General features: G+C 43.9%; 1 protein-coding gene across 1 annotated transcript in view; it reads right to left on the reverse strand.

The window, feature by feature from the left end:
- Positions 1-844: 844 nt before the first annotated feature.
- LOC147109268 (tumor necrosis factor alpha-induced protein 2-like) overlaps positions 845-26,005 on the reverse strand; it is a 59,377-nt gene continuing 34,216 nt past the window's right edge. The window contains exons 10-13 of the mRNA XM_086003035.1: positions 22,299-22,421; positions 15,028-15,183; positions 9,735-9,856; positions 845-6,307 (exon numbers count right to left, since the gene is read on the reverse strand). Of these exons, the coding sequence (XP_085859161.1) occupies positions 6,151-6,307; positions 9,735-9,856; positions 15,028-15,183; positions 22,299-22,421 (558 nt within the window). The 3' untranslated portion in view covers positions 845-6,150. The remainder of the gene's footprint in view (positions 6,308-9,734; positions 9,857-15,027; positions 15,184-22,298; positions 22,422-26,005) is intronic.

The following is a 26,005-nucleotide window of genomic DNA, read 5'->3' on the forward strand; positions in this document are numbered from 1 at the left end:
CCATACAAACGAAGAACGTTCAAGGCTCATTCCACTTTCTGTACTGTGTCAATTGATTTCAGTCGGTGCACTAAAGTTGGCCTTAACACTGCTGGTCTAGGGAGGAGATTAGTCCTGATCACCATCCAGTAATCCCTGCTGGAAAATACATGTGCAGAACCACAGACATGTGTTGAAGATCTGGTTATCATACCATGTTTGATCAGAAAAGTTGTTGATACTCATTGCCCTGGCTCACATATTTTATTTCTGCAATTAGCACTAAAGGCAGCACTAATAGGAACACAGAGTAATGTCATGTACCATGGTCTAGATTTCCATTTTCAGCATCAACTATTTATATTAAAAAACTTCAGCCATTTTGTTTTGTTATTATCATAATGTTTCCACTGAAGTGTGAAAGTGCTAAAAAGGAAAGGCTACACGTGGAAATCAGAAGTTGATGGTAATCCACTCCTCTACAGCCCTCTCCACACCACGGCAGACCAAAATGTTTCGGATAAAAAGCAGAGAAATGGCACAATGGTCAACGAGCAACAGTTAGCTAGACTTATTTTGGGATAAGGGTTGCATTATATTTACAAAACTAAGACCAGGAGAATGCTGGCGGAATGCTGGCTGTGAAGTGCCATTATCAGTGGTACCAAGCAGAGGCTGCATGCAGCAGTTCATTTTTAGAACTATTCCATTGGCAATGTTCTGTCTATACCCACTGCAAAGTGGGATGGAAATCTTGCATTGCCACTAATAGGGTGTTGTGGGAATAATAAAATATACCACTATGTGCTCCACTAAATAGTGTAAGTGCAGCTCACCTGCTGATGATGTGCAAAGAGAAATGAAGTCATTGGTCTATCTTCTTTATTAGGTGGTATAACATTTTTCATGCATCAAGAAACATCACATTGCAATTATGGTGAATAGGTGCCAACGACATGCATTTATATAGCATCTTTAACATAGCAAAACATCCCAAGGTGCTTGAGCACAAGAGCATTATCAATCAAAATTTGACACTGAGCCAAAGGAGATATCAGGCTAGATGACCAAAAGCTTGGTCAAAGAGGTAGGTTTTAAGGAGCGTCTTAAAGGATGAGAGTTTTAAAATTGAGGCGTTGCCGGATTGGGAGCTAATGTAGGTCAGCAAGCATAGGTGTGACGGGTGAAAGGGACTTGGTGTGAGTGGATACGGGCAGCAGAGTTTTGGATGAGCATAAGTTTATGGAGGGTGGAAGATGGGAGGCCGGCCGGGAGAGCATTGGAATAGTCAAGTCTAAAGGTAACAAAGGCATGAATGAGGGTTTCAGCAGCAGATGAGCTGAGGGAGGGGCGGAGTCGGGTGATGTTATGGAAGAAGTAAGCAGTCTTGGTGATGAAGCGGATATGCAGTCGGCAGCTCATCTCGGGGGTCAAACACAACACCAAGGTTGCGAATGGTCTGGTTTAGCTTCAGACAGTTGGCAGGGAGAGGGTACAAATATACTCATATGATTGGCTTGAGGGTTACAATCTTCTGTTTAACATCACTGTGTGTGAGATACAAAATATCTTTGTGTGAAATGAGATACAGAAATACATATTGAAATATTGATTAACCACAAACTAGGAAATCAGAATGAAAAGCACTAGAGATATCTACACTGTACAGCATCATTTGCAAAGCTTTGCAGATTTCAGCTCATTATGTGCCTTATCAATTTAACAAGTAGCTGAACAAATTTCTTGCAGGTATTCTGAATGGCTGATCAGTTGCATCTGTATCCAAATCAATCCGATCTTGAAGAAATTGCATTACTCAAAATAATGCCTACCCATCAGTTTGTTACCATGCATTAAAAAAATTAATATATTTTTTATATGAGCAAAGGAATCTTGTCACCAAAGCTACATTGTTAGTACTGTATGTTAACCTAATTTGATAAGCCAGAAATTGCTATATAGAGAGTGCCCAGCTCAGAGATCGGATGATTGCACTGAAAAACCCAAATAATAAAGAAGCCAAATAACAATTGCACTTTTCATAGGTGAAGCACCAGAATACAGCCAGTGACTGTGGGGTTAAACCTCAATTATGTCACTGCCTCCAACAGAGGATGGTGCAGAAATTGTGGGGAAAGTTATAAAACACAAATTGTTTTGTATATACTTCCAGAAAAAATGACATTTTAAAAAATACTGAATAAGTAACATTAGGATACATTCACTTACACAATTACAGGGTATCCCATTTGTGTCTAACATAGTAACTACGACTGCAATACTTCACTTTAAATTTAAGTATATAATGTTGCTAATTTCATTTTTAGATATATTATGAAACTATGAAAAGAATTTTTAATTCTGCAAAATTCTGTGCAGAAGCATTTATGTAGCAGTGTCTATATAATTTGAATGACATTTGAGCTTAATATCAAGAAAAATTCTTGAAGAACATAACATGAAATATAACACTGAAATGGTTTAATGCTCGCACCTTATGATTCAGTATTAAAATGAAATTGTTATGGTGTTAATTATTATGAATAACAACTAAAAGTTTTAAATATAGTAGCCTAGAAATTAATGTTGGCGATATCAGTAAATTCTTAGCATGCTCATTTGACATTCCTCTGCCTACTATTTTAGTATAAGCACTAATCCATCTGCTACAATACTGGACAGCGGAATGTCCTATAAAAGTGTTAACAGTTCACTCGCTGATACCATCAACAGTAATTTCTAGGCTACTGTTTCTGAAGAAGCATATTGGCTCAAAATTTAATAAACTTGTTTTTTTGATAGCTATCACTCTCTTATTCATATGTCGACGATTCATATACCTAGACGAGGGAACTAGATGTAATATCTCCAAGGTTGCAGACGACACAAAGCTGGGTGGGCGTGTGTGCTGTGAGGAGGATGCCGAGAAACTCCAGTATGATTTGGACAGGTTGGGTGATTGGGCAGAAACATGGCAGATGCAGTATAATGTGAATAAATGTGAGGTTATCCACTTTGGTGGCAAAAACAGGAAGGCAGATTATTATCTGAACGGCAATAGATTGGGATAAGGGGAAGTGCAACGAGACCTGGGTGTCCTTGTTCACCAGTCGCTGAAGGTAAGCATGCAGATGCAGCAGGCGGTTAAGAAGGCAAATGGTATGTTGGCCTTCATAGCGAGAGGGTTCAAGTACAAGAACAAGGATGTCTTGCTGCAGTTGTACAGGGCCTTGGTGAGACCACACCTTGAGTATTGTGTGCAGTTTTGGTCACCTTATCTGAGGAAGGATGTTCTTGCCATGGAGGGAGTGCAGCGAAGATTCACCAGACTGATACCTGGGATGGCAGGAATGACGTATGAAGAGAGATTGGGTCGATTGGGCTTATACTCGCTGGAGTTTAGAAGAATGAGAGGGGATCTCATTGAAACTTATAAAATTCTAACAGGACTGGACAGACTGGATGCAGGAAGGATGTTCCTGATGGCCGGGGAGTCCAGAACCAGGGGTCACAGTCTAAGGATAAGGAGTAAGCCATTTAGGACAGAGATGAGGAGGAATTTCTTCACCCAGAGAGTGGTGAACCTGTGGAATTCTCTACCACAGAAGGCAGTGGAGGCCAATTCATTAAATATATTCAAGAAGGAGTTGGATATATTTCTTAAGGCTAAAGGGATCAAGGGGTATGGGGAGAAGGCAGGGACAGAGTATTGAATTTGGATGATCAGCCATGATCTCATTGAATGGTGGAGCAGGCTCGAGGAGCCGAATGGCCTACTCCTGCTCCTATCTTCTATGTTTCTATGTCCATGATAGTCCACTCAAGAGGCAGTTGATAACTGTGCTTGCCCCAATATGATGTGACACTAGGAGATCTGTGAAAATTGCCATGGAACATAATCTGAAGAATCTCGTAACTTCACGAACCAAATTGTGGAAATAGTTTCTCTTAAAATACTTTCTGCTGAGTTTTCTTGCTGTGGTACTAGTCCTGTTGATGTGTCCACCCCATATCAAAAGGTTTAATCTACGATCCAATTAAATCAAACTACAGAAAGTCCAGCATTTATTGGCTGAGAAATACTGATTTTTACATCAGCTTTTCAACCAATCAGATGCAGTTTTTAAAAGATGTAGATTGCAGCTCCAAAATGAATGATGGGGCAATGAAAACCATATATAAAAGAGGAGAACAGGAAAGGAACAAAATAAAGAATAGCTGTTAGGATTTTAGAACTTTGTTTAGTTTAGGATTTCTTAAAAGAAAAATAACGTTACAGTAAGATGAAGTAAATCCTTAAAAAAAGGCTGGTGCACGGGGTACAGAAGTCTCTGTAGATGTTGGCATTGTGAGGATTAAAATAAACTTAGACTGTGCATCAATACCATCTAGAGTCAAAGATAACTTTTGAGAGATTGTATTTTGTTGATTACTATAGACTGTATGGTACAATGGGGGAAACACTTATCTTTCACCTCTGGGTTCAAATCCAGAACAAACTGATGGGATAGAAGTTTTCTCTGTAAGAGTTGTATGCAGTTTAAAATCTAGTTCCCAGTGGACATGGACCCACAGCACAAAACTATTCCCAACTAACACTATTGACTGTTGTGTTTTCCTACATAACAACAGTGGCTCCGTATCAAAGAGTAATCCATCAGTTGTTGCTACATATTCGGGTCTACAGTAGATACATTCTCATGTTCAGTGGCATCACAATAACAATAGCCCTTGCAAAATGAACCGGATAGTTGTACAGGAAACTCTCTTTTAACCGGCATCCGGAAATCTCTCTCACCCGGCAAAATTCAGGAGTAGGTTCAGGTAAGTTTTACTATATATTAGTGGCCGTGTAACCAGGGTTCCTGGATCTGTGGCCGTGTAACCGGGGTTCCTGCATCTGTGGCCGTGTAACCGGGGTTCCTGCATCTGTGGCCGTGTAACCGGGGTTCCTGCATCTGTGGCCGTGTAACCGGGGTTCCTGCATCTGTGGCTGTGTAACCGGAGTTCCTGCATCTGTGACCGTGTAACCGGGGTTCCTGCATCTGTGGCCGTGTAACCGGGGTTCCTGCACAAGTGCCGTGTAACCGGGGCTCCTGCACCTGTGGCCGTGTACGGGGCTCTCGTAGCTTGGTAAGTATACCTCTCTGTAATCCAGACTTTTTGATCAACCGGCACCACGCCGGTCCCGTCGGTGCCGGATAAAAAAAGAGTTTCCTGTATGTGTATTTTTTCAATCTCTCCAAAGGCAGACTGAGTGAGCACTTGGTGAGATGAAGCCAGATGTGAATCATTGAGCTGCTTTATTACACAGCAAGTGACGATGGAGTACCATCTGTAATCATAATTCACTCATTCCACTCAGCTTTACTTCACTTCTGTACATAAAGAAAATATGAACGCGCCATACTTTTAGTGGACTATCTTAATGACATTTTCAGAATGATCTTACTTTCTGTACAACTACTGGCTATAAGAAATTGAAGCTCTGCATTCTGGCCTTCAATCCAGAGCAGAACCTCATCTCCTTGCAGGCTGCTATTTTATTTCACGTCAGCCTGACTCCTCTGTCAGTTTTCAGTCAAACTGACTACACCTCCCCTCAGCAACCTAACTTGGCAATGACACCCCAGCTGAGTTTGAATGAATAGAGTTGTCACAGCAGCAACAGCATGTGAAGACCAGAATGTACCTTTCATTGTCTACAGCATGCCATCTGAATCCTAACCTACAACTCCAAGCCTTGCTGTGCTATGAATTTATCCCCCCAGAGGTAAATTCAGCTCAACATTAGCAATTTTAACACATATTACACCAAGGTCATTCTGTGACGACATATTCAGAAATCTCTAAAAGTTATAACGTACTTTCAGACATCCTGAGGGCGTGATAGGTGCTACGTAAAATGCAAGTTCTTTCTTTCTAATTAAGCAATCAGCCACAGGGTGGCTGGTGTGAGAAAAGGAAAAATGTCACAGTAGTGCAAGTTATGTGGCAAGTTACCATCCAACTGCGCTGTATTGGACATTGGAGTGCTTGATGCTGACATTGGGTTCCTGAACTGGCAAGAATTCCGTTCCCTTGCACTGAAATCACTCACTTTGATGAGAATAATAATAGGTTAGCAGTTTAAAAATCCCTCTTTTGATGGTTTCCCAGTGGAGTGGATTCCTAGACAGCCTTAAGAATGGTAGAATTGGAAAAGAGTTTCCTGTCCATGGAAGAGTCTGTGTCATTCATAGGGGTATTGAGAATGTTCAGAATCTTCTTTTCATCTGATTTTTTCATGTTCACTTTAATGTGCAAGATAGCTCCAATGTGCTGTTTTCTGCAGAGAGTGGAACATTTGATTAGGATGGAGGACTCAAGAATTTTATTGTAATAAAAACTACACTTGCAGACTACAGAAATTACCTAGTGAATTCAGCTTAAAACCATATTGTGTTAATCGATTTTACTAGTAAAAGTGGAGAATGATTGTTCTCTCTAGACACACTAAGCAACCTCTGGTCAGTAGCATATCTGTATGAAAGTGTGAATTGCTAGCTTAGCTATTCAAAACTCCAGAAAGAAATCATCCAATAACAATAAAATATTAATTTTTATATCTGTTTTGTGCATTAACATGAATCAGAATTTTCTTCATTGTAAGAACTTAAGAAATAAGAGCAGGAGTAGACCATTCGGGACTTCGAGCCTGCTCTGCCATTCAATAATGGTCTTCTACCTCAAATCCAACTTCCTGCCCTATCATCATATCCCTTGATTCATTTAGTATCCAAAAATCTATCAATCTCTGTCTTGAAGGTACTCAGTGACTGAGCACCCTTTGGGGTAGAGAATTCCAACGATTCACAACCCTTTGAGTGAAGAAATTTCTCTTTAACTCAGTCCTAAATGGCCAATCCATTATTCTGAGACAGTGACCCCTCGTTCCGGACTCCCAGCCAGGGGAAAAATCCTCCCAGCATCTACCCTGTCCAGCCCTCTAAGAATTTTATATGTTTCAATGAGATCACCTCTCATAGGGAATACAGGCCTAGTCTACTCAATCTCTCCTCACAGGGCAATCCCCCCATCCCAGGACTTGGTTTCTTTGATTTTTTTTGACAACAGTGTGTGGCACTTTGGATAGTTTTCTGTAGCATGTGATGTAGATTCAACAACATCAGCTGCTTTTTAGGAACATCACTGGCTGCAGTTTCTCAGTATGCCTTGGGGTAGAAACTTCATTTGACTCATATTGCACATGATTTTAACAGTTTCCATTCTGATGAATGCTACTTGTTTAAAGCTATTGCACAATGTCTTTGATTGTATAATAACAGGCTGTGCAAATGATTGCAGCAGCTTTTTTGAAAATAAAATAAAACTAATTTCAGCTTGCATCCTGCCTTGGCATTGCCAGCCAAGCGCTCAGCCAGCCCCAAGGCCACCAGTAAGCCCATGCCTGCCACAGTCATTTTATGTCTCCTCCGGGCAGACTCCCTGGCAGAGACTGTGGAGCCTGCGTCAAATATACAAAGTGCCCTGACCTGGAAAATAGGCTGAGGCCAGAGGTGCACGATTGTGGCAGGGGATGCACCATAACTGTGCAAATGTGGAAAATCTCAGCCTGTTTATGCAGGACTCACTAGAGGGTTTGTCTGTAAGTTCATGGGCCAGCACAGCACCCACTTCATCATCACCGTCAAGCCGGGAGATCAATCCTGGTTCAATGCAGAGTGTAGAACGGCACGTCAGGAGCAGCACCAGACAAAGCTTTGAATGGGGAATGAACCTCGTGAAGTTACTATACAGGCTATTTGCATACAGGCTATCTGCATACTAAAAAAGTAATTTGATATTGTGCGCCAGATGTTTCATAGCGATTTCTTTTCATTGCCAATATACTACAGCCATTGTAGTATTTCTTCCAGGTGGCATCAGTTCACAGTCAACTCTCTAACAATGCCAAAAAGATTTCTTAAGAACAATTAGAACTCAGTCTTGTAATAAAAATGTTTGCCTAGGCATGATTGAAAGGATTGCGTGTTAAGTTTTTGTAAAGATGCTTTGCCGCATTCCATTGCTAGAATTTCCTGCAGGATCACTTGTATTTCCCACAGACATCTGGCAATGCTCAGATTTGCTTTCAAGATGATTTTTCCTTTCTGAACTAGTTTTCACACACTATTATTGCATCTTTAACTTTCAGACAAACTTTAACAGGAACTTGCTATAAAATGCTATTTGAATGAGATTAAGAGTATAATATGTCGATATAATGCATAGCAGCTTTCAAATTCTGAGAATTGAACATTTTTTGATGTTATGTTTAGCTCCACTTACTATGTACCTTACATAATATATTCTCTTCGGACTTTATTGATAATATAATAACATTAAGTTTGATAAGCTCAAAAAACATTTATATCGTTACGCATTTGTATTTGTACAGCTTTTAAAATATGGAAAAGTGTTATCAAAATGATCTGTGCAGATTTCAAAAACTAAACACTGCAAAGAATACTTAAAAACTTTTAGAGATCTTCACTAAATTATCTGAATAGAACAAGAATTGTGTTTTTTTTTTAAAAACAGAAGTCATCTCAGTTGTTCTTAAGGAGTCGCTGACTAGGCAGCCAAGTGTCAGCTTGGATCAAGGGTAAGATTCTTGTCTCGGAGTCAGAAGAGTGTATGTTCAAGCTATACTCCAGGATGAGCATATAACATAGGCTGTCACTTTGATGCAGAACCAAAGGATGGCTGCATTATAAGAGGTATTGTCTTTCAATTGAGACATTAAACTGAGGCTTCGTCTGTCTAAATCGGATGGATGTAAAAGATTCCATGTAATTATATAAAGAAGAACAGAGCATTCTCCTGATGTCTGGGCCAACATTCATCCCCCAACCAGCACTGCTAAAACAGAATAACTGGTCATTTATCTAATTTTCTATTAGTGGAATCTTGCTGCCACAATGCTTAACACAACAGTGATTATACTTCAGAAGTAATTCATTGGCTGTAAAGCACTTTTGGATGTCCTGAGGATATGAAAGGTGATATATAAATACAAGTTTTTTTCTTTCTTTAGAACATAAGAAATAGGAGCAAGATTAGGCCACATGGCCCCTGAAGCCTGCTACACCATTCAATGAGATCATGACTGATAGTCTACCTCAACTTCACTTTCCCGCCCTATCCCCATATCCCTTGATTCCCTTAGTGTCCAAAAATCTATCGATCTAAGTCATGAATATACTCAATGACTGAGCAGCCACTGTTCCCTGGGGTAGAGAATTCCAAAGATTCACAACCCGCTGAGTGAAGAAATGTCTCCTTATCTCAGTCCTAAATGGCCGACCCCTTATCCTGAGACTATGACCCCTAGTTCTAGACTCTCCGGCCAGGGGAAACAGCCTCTCAGCATCTACCCTGTCAAACCCTCTAACAATTCTATACATTTCAATTAGATCATCTCTCATTCTTCTAAACCCTAGAGAATATAGACCCATTTTACTCAATCTCTCCTCATAGGACAACCCTCTCATCCCAGGAATCAATCCAGTGCATCATATTCATTAGCTGAGCTACGAACATTTTCTGATAGAGCTAAATAAAATATAATCCTACTGAATATTTATTATTCAGGACAGGATTATTGGAATGGTCAATTCAATATTCAAGAATCAACTTCCTTTACTAAACATCACCTTCAGATGTATTGATATTTTTGAGTTTTGTGATTATACATTTCTGGCTGTTCTTACCCAACATCTGGAAAGTCATGAAAGAGTGCAGCAACTTCCATTATAATTGCATTGACATCTTTGAGCCTGATGATTTCAGCTATTTTAGGGAGCGCAGTCTCTAGAAATTTAGCTTCAGATCCCTTGTTAAATGAAAAACAAAAACAATCCATCTGTTAGATACACAAAAAAAAGTAATAATATGAGAGTGATTGCAGGACAGTAATGTAATCAATGTGTCTGGGTGATGTGATAAAACACAACAGTAACACTCAAGTGATTTATAACCATCATAGGAACCTTGATATAAAATTAGTGTTCAAATCATCCCTTTGTGTTTGTTATTATTAATGATGGTGTATTGCTAGATTAAAATCTACTGCAGGCTCTGCCACATCCTGAACCTCTGATCTATTTGTAGAACTTAACAGCAATAAAAACAGAAAATGCTGGAAATACTCAGCAGGTCAGGCAGCATCTGTGGAGAGTGAAACAGAGTTAATGTTTCAGGTCAATGACCTTTCAGAACTGACGACATCGACCCGAAACGTCAACTCTGTTTCTCTCTCCAAAGATGCTGCCTGACCTGCTGAGTATTTTCAGCATTTTCTGTTTTTATTTCAGATTTCCAGCATCCGCAGTATTTTGCTTTTGTAGAACTTAACAGTTCTGTCATGGCAACTGTGGTATAAGAACATAAGAAATAGGAACAGGAGTAGGCCATACGGTCCATCGAGCCTGCTCCGCCATTCAATAAGATCATAGCTGAACTTCTACACCAATTCCACTTTCCCGCCCTATCCCCATATCCCTTAGTGCCCTAAAATCTATCGATCTCAGTCTTGAATATACTCATCGACAGAGCATCCACAGCCCTCTGGGGTACAGAATTCCAAAGATTCACAGCCCTCTGAGTGAAGAAATTTCTCATCTCAGTCCTAAATGCCGACCCCTTATCCTGAGGCTATGACCCCTAGTTCTGGACTCTCCAGTCAGGGGAAAATGACCCTCAGCATCTACCCTGTCAAGCTCTCTAAGAAATTTATACGTTTCAATGAGATCACCTCTCATTCTTCTCAACTCTAGAGAATATAGGCCTATTCTACTCAATCTCTCCTCATAGGGCAATCCCCTCATCCCAGGAATCAGTCTAGTGAACCTTTGCTGCACCCCATCTAAGGCAAGTATATCTAAGGTAAGGACACCAAAACTGTACACAGTACTCCAGGTGTGGTCTCACCAAAGCCTTATATAATTGCAGCAAGACTTCCTTACTGTTATACTCCAAAGCCCTTGCAATAATGGTAAACATACTATTTGCCTTCCTAATTGCTTGCTGTACCTGCATGTTAACTTTCCGTGATTCATGTACAAGGACCTCCAAATCCCTTTGATTACCAACATTTACCAGTCTCTCACTTCTAAAAAAAATTCTGCTTTCCATTCTTCCTACCAAAGAGGATAACTTCACACTTCCCCACATTATACTCCGTCTGCCATCTTTGCAGCATCTTTGCGTCCTCCTCACAGCTTACTGTCCCACCTAGCTTTGCATCGTCAGCAAACTTGGATACATTACACTCGGTCCCCTCATCTAAGTCATTGATATAGATTTTAAATAGCTGAGGCCCAAGCACTGATCCTTGGGGCACTCCACTAGTTACACCCTGCCATCCCGAAAATGGCCCGTTTATTCCTACTTTCTGTTTTTTGTCTGTTAACCAATCCTCAATCCATGCTAATATATCACCCCCAATCCCACGAGCCCTAATCTTGTGTGACAACCTCTTGTGTGGCATCTCATCGAATGCCTTCTGAAAATCCAAATATACTACATTCACTGGTTCCCCCTTATCTTCCTTGCTAGTTACACCCTCAAAAATGACTAATAGATTTGTCAAACACGATTTCCCTTTCATAAAATCATGTTGACTCTGCCTAATCATAATGATTTTCCAAGTGTCCTATTACCACGACCTTAATAATAGATTCTAGCATTTTCCCTGCTACTGATGTCAGGCTAACTGACTATAGTTCCCTGTTTTCTCTCTCCCTCCATTCTTGAACAATGGAGTTACATTTGCTACCTTCCAATCCACGGGGACCATTCTAGAATCTAGGGAATGCTGGAAGATCAAAACCAATGCATCCATTATCTCTGCAGCCACCTCTTTTAAAACGCTATGGTGTAGGCCATCAGGTTATGGGAATTTGTTGGCTTTTGGTCCCATTAATTTCTCTAGTACTTTTTCTTTACTAATATGAATTACTTTAAGTCCCTCACTCTCATTAGACCCTTGGGTCCCCATAATTTCCAGTATGTTCTTTGTATCTTCTACTGTGAAGACAGACACAAAATATTTGTTTAACGTCTCTGCCATTTCCTTATTCCCCATTATAATTTCTCCTGTCTCTGCCTCCAAGGGACTCACATTTACTTTTGCTAATCTCTTCCTTTTTACATACTTGTAAAATCTCTGACTATCTGTTTTTATATTTCTTGCTAGTTTACTCTCATATTCTATCTTCTCTCTCTTTATCAATTTCTTGGTCATACTTTGCTGATGTTTAAAATCCTCCCAATCATCAAGCTTATTACTCTTTTTGGCAACATTGTAAGCCTCTTCTTTTAATTAATACTGTCCTTAGCTTCTCTAGTTAGCCATGGCTAGAACCACTTTTCCAGTGCAGTTTTTATTCCTCAGGGGAATGTATATTCATTGAGAATTATGAATTATTTCTTTAAATATTTGCCATTGCTTATGAGAGTGAATCTTTAGAGTTCTCTACCCCAGAGAGCTGTGGAGGCTGAGTCAGTGAATATATTCAAGGCAGAGATAGACATATATTTGAGCTACAGGGGAGTCAAGGGTTATGGGGAACAGGCAGGAAAGTGGAGTTGAGGCCAAGATCAGATCAACCATGATCTTATTGAATAGCGGAGCAGGCTCGAGGGGCCGAATGGCCTAATCCTGCTCCTATTTCTTATGTTCTTATCACATCTTTTAATCTAATTTCCCAATCTACCTCAGCCAACTTGCCCCTCATACCTCCGTAATGGTTTAAATTTAAGACCCTAGTTTCAGACTTAACCATATCACTCTCAATCTTAATATGAAATTCTATCATATTATTGGTATTGGAGCATACTCAAGCCAGAACGTTTGAAAACCAGCACAGAAACATGACATAAGGTGGCTTGTGATCTTACTGATATTCACTGCAAATTACAGCATTTACTGAATTTTTGTGTGAAATATGGACACCAACATCATAATTTGCAATGCCTGAATTAATGATATGAGTAATACAATAATGTGACACTAGAGTTCTTTTGTTCAATCAGTAAAGAATTTTATAGTATACTACAGGAAACTCTTTGGTATCCAGCAGTGACGGGACCAGCGTGTTGCGGTTGATCAAAAATTCCGGATGACGGAGAGGGTTATCTACCGAGGCTATTTTTAACAAAGAAAATTAAAAAATAAAGAAATGTGCAGTATACAGTAATTGGGTACTCACCTACAGAATGTTGTGTTAAATGGATGGTGGAAGATGCTTGATTAAGTACAGTACTGCCAGTTGAAGGTAATGCAATGCAATGACTACCAGCAGCGTGGGAGACACACAGTACCCTGTAAAATGGCGGATCAGAAGAGACTACCGGCAGAGCGGGAGAGTCAGACCCCTGTTACAGGGGTATTAAGGCGTTCCGACTTCCGACAGCGCCAAGAAGCCGAGTAGTGGCAGTTTGGAGAACTAACCCCACTGACTAACTCGGCCACCGCAGGAGACTCGGACTCGGCAACATTGCCGGTTATTGAGGTGTTGTTTTCGGAGTGAGAATTCTGCCGGTTAATAGAGAATTCCAGATATTTAGGTGCCATTTAAACGAGAGTTTCCTGCAAGTTGTTTTCAAATGGCAAAGAGTGGCTTTCCCTATAGCTCATTGGGTAAATGCACCGAGAACATAACAACATAGAAAAATCCAGAGCAAGAAAGGGCCATTTGGCATATCAAGCTTGCTCCATTCCGAGTCCTTTTGGGTTGATGTGTACATATGATCTGTTAGACTGTTCAGTTTTTATGTGTTCTAGTGGCTCTGCTTGTCTAGATGTAACTGTAGACTCCAGTTTTCTGGAAGTCCAGGGAAGTATCTCTGTTGCCTACTGAGAGTGCACTATATTTTTATCTTGGACTTTGGGTTTGAATGGGGATGATGACAATGGCGACAAATTTCATTTATATAGTGCCTTTAGCATAAAAAAAATCTAAAGGAACTTCATAGAAGGCATATGGAAAATAGAGGCTGAGTCAAGTAAGGACAGGTTAGGAGGGGGTGATATGGAGATGGAATTAAGAGATCATTGTGATAGAGAGGACTTGAGGACTGAAGCTCTGCTCAGGGGGATGGGATCAATAGCAAAAGAGCAGCGTTTGTGGCAGGGGCCAAAGGCAATGTATTTGGTCTTTCCAATGTTGAGCTGGAGGAAGTTAAGAGTAATCCAACACTGAATGTTGGACAAGCAGTCTGACAGCACAAAGGCAGTCAAGGGGATCAAGAGAGGCGGTAGAGAAGACCAGCTGGGTATCTTTTGCATTCATGTAGAAGCTGAGCTTGTGTATATGGGTGATGCTGCCAAGGGACAGTATACAGATGAGGAAGAGGAGATTTCAGATGTGACGATGTGGTGGAGGGAAGAGATGTTCTGGCTACGATTGGATAGGTACCAAGTGATGGCAGTCCCACTCAGCTGGACAATGGAGGAGAGGCACTGGAGAAAGATGGCACAGCCAACCATGTCAAATGCAGTGGAGAGAATGAGGAGAGATAAAACATAATGGCCACTGTCATTTGGGACTTTGGTTATTTCAATGTTGAGACATAAGTGGAAATGGACTTGGAGGAATTCAAACAGAGAGTTAAGGGAGAGGTGGGCATGGCGTTTGGAGTTGATGATTCTTTAAGGACCTCAGAGAAGAAAGGGAGGTTGGAAATGGGGCATTAATTGGTGAGGATGGAAGGGTCAAGGGTGGGTATTTTATGGAGAGGTAGATAACAGTGGCTTTGAAGGGAAGAAGAATAGTACCTAAGAAGAAGGAACCATTGATGATAGGAGCAAGTAAGAGGTTTTGTACTAAGGAGTTCAGTGGCAAAGGGATTGAGGACACAGGAAGTGGGTCTCAGACAAGATGAGCTTGGACCATCTGAAATCTGGGATGTCTAAATTAATCGGAATACCAATCTCTAATTATCACCACTGCAGTTATCATTTTCAGAACTGTATTAATGGACAACATTTGGTTTACTTACATAGAAACTGAATAGTTTCTGTAACTGGTCTGCTTCATTCTCTATCTGGTCGGCCACTTGTTTCTGCTGATTTTCTGTTTTGCAACTTAGCCTTTTTTTCATAATTCTTAGGATATATTCTGTAATGAGCTGCTTATGGATTTCCTTCAATAGATCCTGTTTAAAAGAACAAAAAAAATCAAAATTATAGTCAGGTGAGGATACAGGGCATTCTTTCCCATCTAAAAGCAAAAATATTATATTCAGGCATGAAAGAATCCTTTTTCTTATGAAATACCCTTTAAAGTATCTTCTGAGCCAAGTAAAATGCTTATGAAAGTATTTTTCTTAGAAGTTGAGTTTTTTTCCCTCCAGTTTCCTGCTGTTATTTCTCTTCTGAAGGCTGCTGTTTATAATGGGCACATTCCACAGACTGCAGTTGCTCTTTTTACCCTCCACGAGAGTAGCAATTTTGATTGTGAGCTTTCACAATCATACTCAATTCTGCCCTCACCCAACACTCACACAGGCATGACTCCAGCAGGGGTCCCTGTGCAGGGGTCACTGGGCAGTGATCACGAGCAGGAATTTAGTCTGACTGTTGTTCCTTCCCCGGCACAGATCTAGCAGCTCAAAACTCGGCAGCCATTAGGCACTGTGGGCCATCAACAGGAGCAGAATTGTGTTCCACCACAATCTGTAACCTCATGGCTCGGCATATCCCTCACTCTACTATTACCAACAAGCCAGGGGACCAACCCTGGTTCAACAACGAGTGTAGAAGAGCATGCCAGAAGCAGCACCAGGCGAACCTAAAAATGAGGTGCCAACCTGGGGAAGCCGCAACACGGGACTACATGCATGCTAAAAAGTGGAAGCAGCATGCTATAGACAGGGCTAAGTGATCCCACCATCAACGGATCAGATCAAAGCTCTGCAGTCTGCCACATCCAGTCGTGAATGGTGGTGGATCATGTGATGAAATATATGTCTGCATCAGCCCCTGTGTTTTACCTGCATTGTATTGTGTGTACCGCCCCCTTTTCCCCTATTGTGTGTATTGGCTCCGCCCCTGTCTTTTGTCATATAAAGGTCTCAAGAGCTGTATGAGTCATTCTGCCAGACGAATCCGATGTGGAATGACGTGCAATGTTCTTAGCGATTAAAAGCCTTCAGTTGAATCCTTTAACTTTTTGTCTTTGAGTTATTGATGGCACATCAATTTTAATCGCTAAAACACCAAGATGGATCGACTCCTGAAACCAGAGCGCTTGGATCTGGACCCCCATGCCACAGACGCAGCCACACAGTTCGGACACTGGTTCCAATGCTTCGAATTTTTCATCGAAACCTCAGCCACCGCCATAGCAGCCGCGACCGCCACCGGAGACGTGAAACTGGGAATCCTGCAAAACCGGGTGAGTCATCGGGTCTCCCCTCTCATCCAAGATGCCACCAGCTACGAGGATGCCTGCACCATTCTGAAGGCCCACTACGTGCGGCCAATAAACGAGGTGTACGCCAGGCATCTTCTGACTACTCGCACGCAGCGGCATGGTGAGTCACTAGAGGACTTCATGCTAAGCCTAAAAGTACTGGGCAGAGACTGTAACTGTAAGGCCGTGTCTGCCACCGTGTACACGGAAGAGCTGATCCGAGACTCCTTTATTGCGGGCCTCAGTTCAAATTACATTCGGCAGAAACTGTTTGAAAAGGAAGGACTGGACTTGACTTAAAACAGGCTATGGGCATAGCGCGATCGCTGGATATGGCCCAGAGGAACTCTGAATCCTGTTCCTCAGGCCACGCGGCCCACTCCGCCTCGTGCGCGCCGTGGGGGCCGCCATCTTGGAAGCCATCTTCACCTCCCAGGTCTCAGGCCAGCCCAGCACCGTCGGAGCCCCAGCCTCCACCCAGGAGCCCCACTACTGCCGCGATGCATCGGGGCCCGAAATGCTACTTCTGCGGCCAGGACAAACACTCCAGGCATTTGTGCCCAGCGAAGGGCACCACCTGTTTTAAATGCGGGAAGAAAGGACATTTCAATAAAGTCTGCAGAGGGAACCCCGCCTCCAACTCCGCCACGTGCGCGCCGTGGGGGCGGCCATCTTGGACGCCATCTTGTCCACCCTCATGGAGTCCACCATCTTGTCCCGACTACACGGACCCCCAGGACCCACTGGTGGCCTCAATCACAGTGGATCAATCCAGGCCGCATCCGTTGTCTAGATCGATGATGGACATAGAGGTAAACGGGAACAAGGTTAAATGCTTGATTGACTGCGGGAGCACCGAAAGCTTTATTCATCCTAGCCTGGTAAAACGACTTTCACTAACGATAGTCCCTACACAGAGCAAAATCGCCATGGCTGATAAGACTCATACCTCAAAAATTACAGGTTTCTGCGCGGTTATGTTGTCGGTAAAAGGCACTGATTACAGAGATTTTAAACTGTTGATAATGCCAGATCTCTGTGTGAGCGTGATCTTGGGTCTGGACTTCCAGTGCCACCACCGAAGTATCACGCTTACCTACGGTGGGCCCCAGCCGCCCCTCACAGTGTGTGGTCTGGCTAACCTGAAGGTCAAGCCGCCCTCTCTGTTCGCCAACCTCGCACCCAACTGTCGACCCATAGCGACCAAGAGTAGGCGGTACAGCTGGGAGGACAGACGGTTCATTGCGTCTGAAGTAGAAAGACTCAAGCGGGAGGGTATCATCGAATGCAGTACCAGCCCGTGGCGCGCCCAGGTAGTAGTAGTTAAGGGTAGCGAAAAGAAGCGGATGGTGATAGAGTATAGCCGGACGGTTAATCTATACACCCAGCTAGACGCCTACCCTCTGCCCCGCATAGCGGATATGGTTAACCAAATTGCGCAATACCGGGTGTTTTCCACCATCGACCTAAAATCGGCATACCACCAGCTCCCCATTAGGCCGGAGGACCGTCCATACACCGCCTTCGAGGCGAACGGACACCTCTACCACTTCCTCAGAGTCCCCTTTGGGGTAATGAATGGGGTCTCGGTCTTCCAGCGGGAGATGGACCGCATGGTCGATGAGAACCAGTTAACAGCCACCTATCCATACCTAGACAACGTCACCATCTGTGGCCACGACCAGCAAGACCACGACTCGAACCTCGCGAGATTTCTGAAAACCGCCCTCAGACTCAATCTCACCTACAACGAGGATAAGTGTGTCTTTAGCACCACGCGCCTCTGTATCCTGGGCTGCGTGGTGGAAAACGGGGAAATCGGTCCGGGCCCCGACCGATTGCGCCCCCTACGGGAGCTACCCCTACCAAACACTCCCAAGGCCCTGAAAAGGTGCCTGGGGTTTTTCTCCTATTACGCCCAATGGGTCCCCAATTATTCCGACAAGGCCCGTCCCCTCCTGAAATCAACGTCCTTCCCGCTCACGGCCGAGGCCCACGCCGCCTTCAACAGCATTAAACACGACATTGAGAAGGCCGCGCTGCGGGCAGTGGACGAAAACATCCCTTTTCAGGTCGAAAGCGATGCGTCCGACTTCGCTTTAGCAGCCACCCTCAACCAGGATGGGCGGCCCGTAGCCTTTTTCTCAAGAACCCTCCAAGGGCCCGAGATCAGGCACTCCTCGGTAGAGAAGGAGGCCCAGGCCATAGTGGAGGCAGTGCGGCACTGGAGGCACTACCTAGCCGGCAAACGCTTCACCCTGCTTACCGACCAGTGGTCGGTAGCCTTCATGTTTAACAACAAACAGAGGGGGAAGATCAAGAACGACAAAATTCTCAGGTGGCGGATCGAACTCTCCACGTTTGAGTACGACATAATATATAGGCCGGGGGCCCTCAACGAATCCCCCGACGCCATATCACGAGGGATGTGTGCCAGCATCCAGGGGGACAGGCTACAGGGCCTCCACAATGGCCTCTGCCACCCCGGGGTCACCCGGCTATTTCACTTTATAAAATCCCGTAACCTGCCCTATTCCATCGAGGAGGTCCGGTCTATGACCAGGGACTGCCGCACCTGTGCGGAATGCAAGCCCCGTTTTTACAGGCCCGACCGAGCCCACCTGATGAAAGCCACACGGCCATTCGAGCGCCTGAGCTTAGATTTTAAGGGACCACTCCCCTCCACCGACCGCAATGTGTACTTTCTCAACATTGTGGACGAGTACTCCCGCTTCCCATTCGCCTACCCCTGCCCAGACATGACCAGTGCCACGGTCATCAAGTGCCTCGGCAGCCTGTTTTGCACGTTCGGCATGCCAAACTACATCCACACTGACAGGGGGGCGTCGTTCATGAGCGACGAACTGCGCCAATACCTGCTGTCGAAGGGGATAGCCACGAGTCGGACCACTAGTTATAACCCCCGGGGTAATGGGCAAGTGGAGAGGGAGAACGCGACGGTGTGGAAGGCGGTCACCTTAGCACTAAGGTCTAAAGGTCTCCCTACCTCCCGCTGGCAAGAGGTCCTCCCAGACGTACTCCACTCGATAAGGTCGCTACTGTGTACTGCCACTAACGCCACTCCTCACGAGAAGATGTTTGTTTTTCCCCGCAAATCAACCTCGGGAGTGTCCCTACCTTCGTGGCTCTCCACCCCAGGGACAGTCCTATTACGGAAGCATGTGAGGGGCCACAAAATGGATCCCCTCGTGGAGGCAGTACACCTACTCCATGCAAACCCACAGTACGCATACGTCAAGCACGCCGACGGGCGTGAGGACACCGTGTCCATAAAGGACCTCGCCTCGGCAGGAAGCGACAACGACCCATCCTCACCACCCCCAGAAGAACCTCCACCATTCCCAGAGGTATCCTCACCACCCCCAGAAGTACCTGCAACACCCCCAGCACATGGGTATGCCCAGGAGGGCACCACGGACTCCCAGTCGGAGCCCGAGTACTGTTGCGACGTTCAGGAAGGACAATCACACCCCTGGACAGACTAAATCTGTAGAAGGGGTGAATGTGATGAAATATATGTCTTCATCAGCCCGTGTTTTACCTGCATTGTATTGTGTGTACCGCCCCCTTTTCCCCTATTGTGTGTATTGGCTCCGCCCCGTCTTTTGTCATATAAAGGTCTCAAGAGCTGTATGAGTCATTCTGCCAGACGAATCCGATGTGGAATGACGTGCAATGTTCTTAGCGATTAAAAGCCTTCAGTTGAATCCTTTAACTTCTTGTCTTTGAGTTATTGATGGCACATCAGACCATTAAACAACTAATGGGAGGAGGAGGGTCCAAGAATATCCCCATCCTCAATGATGGTGGAGCCCAGCACGTGAGTGCAAAAGACAAGGCTGAAGCATTTGCAACCAACTTCAGCCAGAAGTGCCGAGTGGCTGATCCATATCGGCCTACTCCCGAGGTCACCACCATCACAGAAACCAGTCTTCAGCCATTTTGATTCACTCCACGTGATATCAAGAAATGGCTGAGCGCACTGGATACAGCAATGGCTATGGGCCCCGACAATATCCTGGCTATCATGCTGAAGAAATGTGCTCCAGAACTAGCCGCGCCTCTAGCCAAGCTGTTCCAGTACAGCTATAACACTGGCATCTATCCGACAATGTGGAAAACTGCCCAGGTATGTCCTGTCCACAAAAAGCAGGACAAATCCAACCCGGCCAATTACCACCCCATCGGTCAACTCTCAATCATCAGCAAAGTGATGGAAGGTGTCATCAGCAGTGCTATCAAGCGGCACTTACTCATCAATAACCTGCTCACTGATGCCCAGTTTGGGTTCCGCCAAGGCCACTCGGCTCCCGACCTCATTACAGCCTTGGTCCAAACATGGACAAAGGAGCTGAATTCCAGAGGTGAGGTGAGAGTGACTGCCCTTGACATCAAGGCAGCATTTGACCGAGTCTGGCATCAAGGAGCCCTAGTAAAACTGAAGTCAATGGGAGTCAGGGGGAAAATGCTCCACTGGCTGGAGTCATACCTAGCACAAAGGAAGATGGTTGTGGTGGTTGAAGGTCAATCATCACAGCCCCAGGACATCGCTGCAGGAGTTCCTCAGGGCAGTGTCCTTGGCCCAACCATCTTCAGCTGCTTCATCAATGACCTTACCTCCAACATAAGGTCAGAAATGGGGATGTTCACTGATGACTGCACAGTGTCCAGCACCATTCACAACTCCACAGATAATGAAGCAGTCCATGCCCACATGCAACAAGACCTGGACGACGTTCAGGCTTGGGCTGATAAGTGGCAGGTAACATTTGCGCCTCAGAAGTGCCAGGCAATGACTATCTCCAACAAGCGAGAGTCTAACCACCTCCCCTTGACATTCAATGGCATTACCATCACCGAATCCCCCACTATCAACATCCTGGGGGTCACCATTAACCAGAAACTTAACTGGACCAGCCACATAAATACTGTGGCAACAAGAGGTCAGAGGCTGGGTATTCTGCGACGAGTGTCTCACCTCCCGACTCCCCAAAGCCTTTGCACCCTCTACAAGGCACATGTAAGGAGTGTGATGGAATACTCTCCACTTGCCTGGATGAGTGCAGCTCCAACAACACTCCAGAAGCTCAACATCATCCAGGACAAAGCAGCCCGCTTGATTGGCACCCCATCCACCACCTTAAACATTCACTCCCTCCACTACCGGCATACCGTGGCTGCAGTGTATACCATCTACAAGATGCACTGCAGAAACTTGCCAAGGCTTCTTCGGCAGCACCTCCCAAACCTGCGACCTCTTCCACCTAGAAGGACAAGGGCAGGAGGCGCATGGGAACACCACCACCTCCAAGTTCCCCTCCAAGTCACACACCATCCTGACTTAGAAGTATATCGCCAATCCTTCATCGTCGCTGGGTCAAAATCCTGGAACTCCCTACCTAACAGCACTGTAGGAGTACCAGCACCACATGGACTGCAGCGGTTCAAGAAGGTGGCTCACCACCACCTTCTTAAGGGCAACTAGGGATGGGCAATAAATGCTGGCATTGCCAGCGACGCCCTGATCCCATAAAGGAATTTTAAAAAAAGCTCAAGACCACCAAGGCCAATAATGTGTCCTGTCTGCCATTCCAGCTGAGGCTGATTAAGAAGGCGTGGAACGATTCTGGGAACTCATATGGCTCAGTGTCACTCCATATTAGGCATTTACATAGTGACTTATCAGCAGTGCACTAACATTCTCTTAAAGGCAGTTAGCAGAAAGTTGCACAGCTGTGATTGTTATCTTTACAGTGCTAATACTGTGGATTTGAAAAAGCTGGTTATCATAATGTGTTTCCTCACATATCAACAATTCTGTTGTCTGTTACATACCTGATACTGTGGTGCTTTCAATTTCTTTAATTTTGTGAGGTGCTCCTCTGTTATTTCAAATATTTTATCCACAGGCGCCGGGCACACAAGCCATTTTTCTGTCACCAGCTTTTTACAGAGTGGCTGAGGGGTGATGTAAAGGAGTTAATTTATGAGGATTCAAATTATTTAAGTGCGAAATAACTGTTCTTTTCAAAATCTGACCCTGAGCAAAAGTCAACAATCCGTTAAACCAAATATTTCCAGAATCCTTTCTAATGCAGTCTTTCACATTTTCAAAAGCAATGAGAATTAAATATCCTTTTTTAAAAAAGCTCAGTAAAAAGTGCAGAATACAACAGGGATTGAGTGCAGTGTACGTAAGGGGGGAGTTTTAACATGGGGGAGCGGGTGGGATTGGATGCGGGGGGTGGGGGGGTGGAGTTAAATGGCCAAAAAATGGAAGCGTGTTGGGGAGGTTTAACGGTGGCCGGCTGGATTTCCCAGGCCTCGGGGAACCCGGCAGCTGCAGCGAGGTGAGGACAACCTCAGGGAGCACTCCTTGTGGGCCAGGAGGAGCAGGAGTGCTTCCTCCTGGCCCCCCAAGCTCCTGCACCATCAGACCCCCCGCCCAGTATCGGACCCCTCCCCAGAATCGGTTACCTTCCCCCCCACCCTCCCTCGGGTCAGGAATCGGACAGATCCCACCCGCCCCCCCCACCCCGGATCGGACCCCGCTCCCGGGGGCAGGGATCAGACTTACTGGGTCCTGTGGCCTCTTCTCCAGCGTTCCCCGCTCAACTGGATGCCAAGCCTATCAATCAGGCTGACTTCCGGGCGGGGAACCTGTCAGTGACGTCTGACGCACGCTGTGGTTAAAACTCCAAAACAGGTGGGTCACCCCCGCCCTCGGCGGGTTAAAATGTTAAAATTCCCCCATTGTGTTTATGCATCATATACTAAAGAAGATGAAAAAACCTACTCAACATTACATAAGGTTACATAGGATATACGGCACAGAAACAGGCCATTCGGCCCAACCAGTCCATGCGCCATTTATGCTCCACATGATCCTCCTCCCGTCTTTCCTCATCTAAATCTATCAGCATAACTCTCTATTCCCTTCTCCCTCATACGCTTGTCTAGCCTCCCCTTAAATGCATCTATACTATTTGCTTCAACCACTCCCTGTTAACAAAATATATAGCGAGTTCCACATTCTCACCACTCTTTGGGTAAAGAAGTTTCTTCTGAATTCCCTATTGGATTTCTTGGTGACTATCTTATATTGATAGCCTCTAGTTATGCTCTTCCCCACAAGTGGAAACATTCTCTCTGTATCCACTCTATCGAAACCTTTCATAATTTTAAAGACCTCTATTAGGTCACCCCTCAGCCTTCTTTTTTCAAGAGAAAAGAGACCCAGCTTGTTTCTGATATGTATACCTTCGCATTTCTGGTATCATCCTTGTAAATCTTCTCTGCACCCTCTCCTTTTTATAATATAGCGACCAGAACTGTACGCAATAGTCTAAGTGAGGTCTAACCAAGGTTCGATACAGGTTTAGCATAACTTCTCTACTTTTCAATTCTATCCCTCTAGAAATAAACCCTAGTGCTTGGTTTGCTTTTTTTTATGGCCATACTAACCTGTGTCACAACTTTTAGTGATTTGTGTATTTGTACTCCGAGATCCCTTTGTTCCTCAACCCCACCTAGACTCGCACCCTCCAAGTAATAAGTGACCTCCCTATTCTTCCTACCAAAATGTAATACCTCACATTTATCTGTGTTGAACTTCATTTGCCAACTATATGCCCATTCTGCAAGTTTATTAGTGTCCTCCTGTAATTTGTTGCCGTCCTCCACAGTATTGACTACTCCCCCAATTTGGTGTCATCTGCAAATTTAGAAATTGTGTTTTTGATTCCAAAGTCTAAATCATTAATATAAATTGTAAACAGCAGTGGTCCCAGCACTGATCCTTGTGGAACACCACTACCCACCTTCTGCCACTGTGAATAGCTACCTTTTACCCCTACTCTCTGCTTTCTGCCTTGAAGCCAGCTAGCTATCCATTCTGCTACATGTCCCCCGACTCTGCACTCTCTGACCTTGTTCATCAGTCTATTATGGGGTACCTTATCGAAGGCCTTTTGAAAATCTAGATACATTACATCTACTGCATTACCATTGTCTACTCTCTCTGTTACCTCTTCAAAAAATTCAATGAGGTTGGTCAAGCAAGACTTTCCCGTTTGAAATCCATGCTGGCTATTCATTACTAATATTTTAGTTTCTAGATGTTCTTCTATTTTCTCCTTTAGTAGGGATTCCATTATTTTTCCTACTACCAATGTTAAACTGACTGGTCTATAATTCCTTGGACATGTTCTATCCCCCTTCTTAAATACAAGTATTACGATAGCTATCCACCAGTCCTCTGGCACTACACATTTTTCTAATGAATTATTAAATATGTGTAGTAATGCCTCTGCTATCTCTTCCCTAGATTCTTTTAAAATGCGTGGATGCAATCCATCTGGACCAGGGATTTTATCCTCTTTGAGTTTAATTAGTTTATTTAATATATCCCCTATTTATTTTAAAAATGCATTTATCTCATTACTAATCTCATCATCCAATGTCATGTCCACCTGTTCTAGCTCCCTGGTAAATACAGAATTATTTAATATTTCTGCCATCTATCATTACCTGTGGTATTATCCTGTCTATCCCTTAATTGCCCTATTCCCATCCCAACCTTCCTTCCTTTTTTATTGCTGTGTCTGTAAAATATTTTAATATTTTGTTTTATGTTCCTTAATAATCTATTTTCATAGTTCCTCTTTGCCTTCCTAATTGTTTTTTTGACTTCTCTCCTAATCTCTTCATATTCTCCCTTATCATGCACTTCCCTGCTGTCTAATTACTTAATGTATGCCTCTTTCCTTACCCTCAATTGTTCCCTTATGGCTTTATTCATCCATGGAGTCTCATTACTGTTTAGTTTTTTCTTTCTTTTTAGCAGAATATATTGTTCCTGCACTCTGTGAACACCGTTTTAAATGTTTCCCATTGTCGTTCTACATTGTTGTTTGCCAATATTGTTGCCCATTTTATTTTCCCAAGTTCTATTCTCAGCCCCTCAAAATCAGCTTTTCTCCAATCTATTACCCTGTTTTTCGTCATATTTATGTCCTTCTCAATTATCATCTTAAAGCGTCTTATATTATGGCCAGTATTGCCTAGATGTTAAGAACATAAGAACATAATAGGAGCAGGAGTAGGCCAATCGGCCCCTTGAGCCTGCTCCACCATTCAATAAGATCATGGCTGATCTGATCCTGACCTCAAATCTTCTATCACTCTCCATCCCACCCGAACCCATGTGATCTCCCGGGAGAGGCGAAAAACCAGATAAAAAACCCAATGGCCAATTTGGGAGGAAAAATCTGGGAAATTCCTCTCCGACCCATCTAGGCGATCGAAACTCTTCCAGGAGATCACTCTGTCCCTATATTTTCTACAGTACTTACCTTCTGTAAGTCCCCTACTTTTACTTATTTTATCTGCTCTGTTTCATTCCCCATTACTAGATCCAATAGCAAATCCTCCCTTGTTGGACTTTTTACATATTGGGTTAGAAAGGAGTCCTGTACACATTGTAGGAACTCCATTCCCTTATCCCCTTTACCTACCTCCTCTGTCCAATTAATATCAGGGTA

The sequence above is a fragment of the Somniosus microcephalus genome, chromosome 12, assembly GCF_052327205.1.
Source record: "Somniosus microcephalus isolate GS21.2 chromosome 12, FLI_Smic_1.0, whole genome shotgun sequence".
NCBI classification, from domain to species: domain Eukaryota; kingdom Metazoa; phylum Chordata; class Chondrichthyes; order Squaliformes; family Somniosidae; genus Somniosus; species Somniosus microcephalus.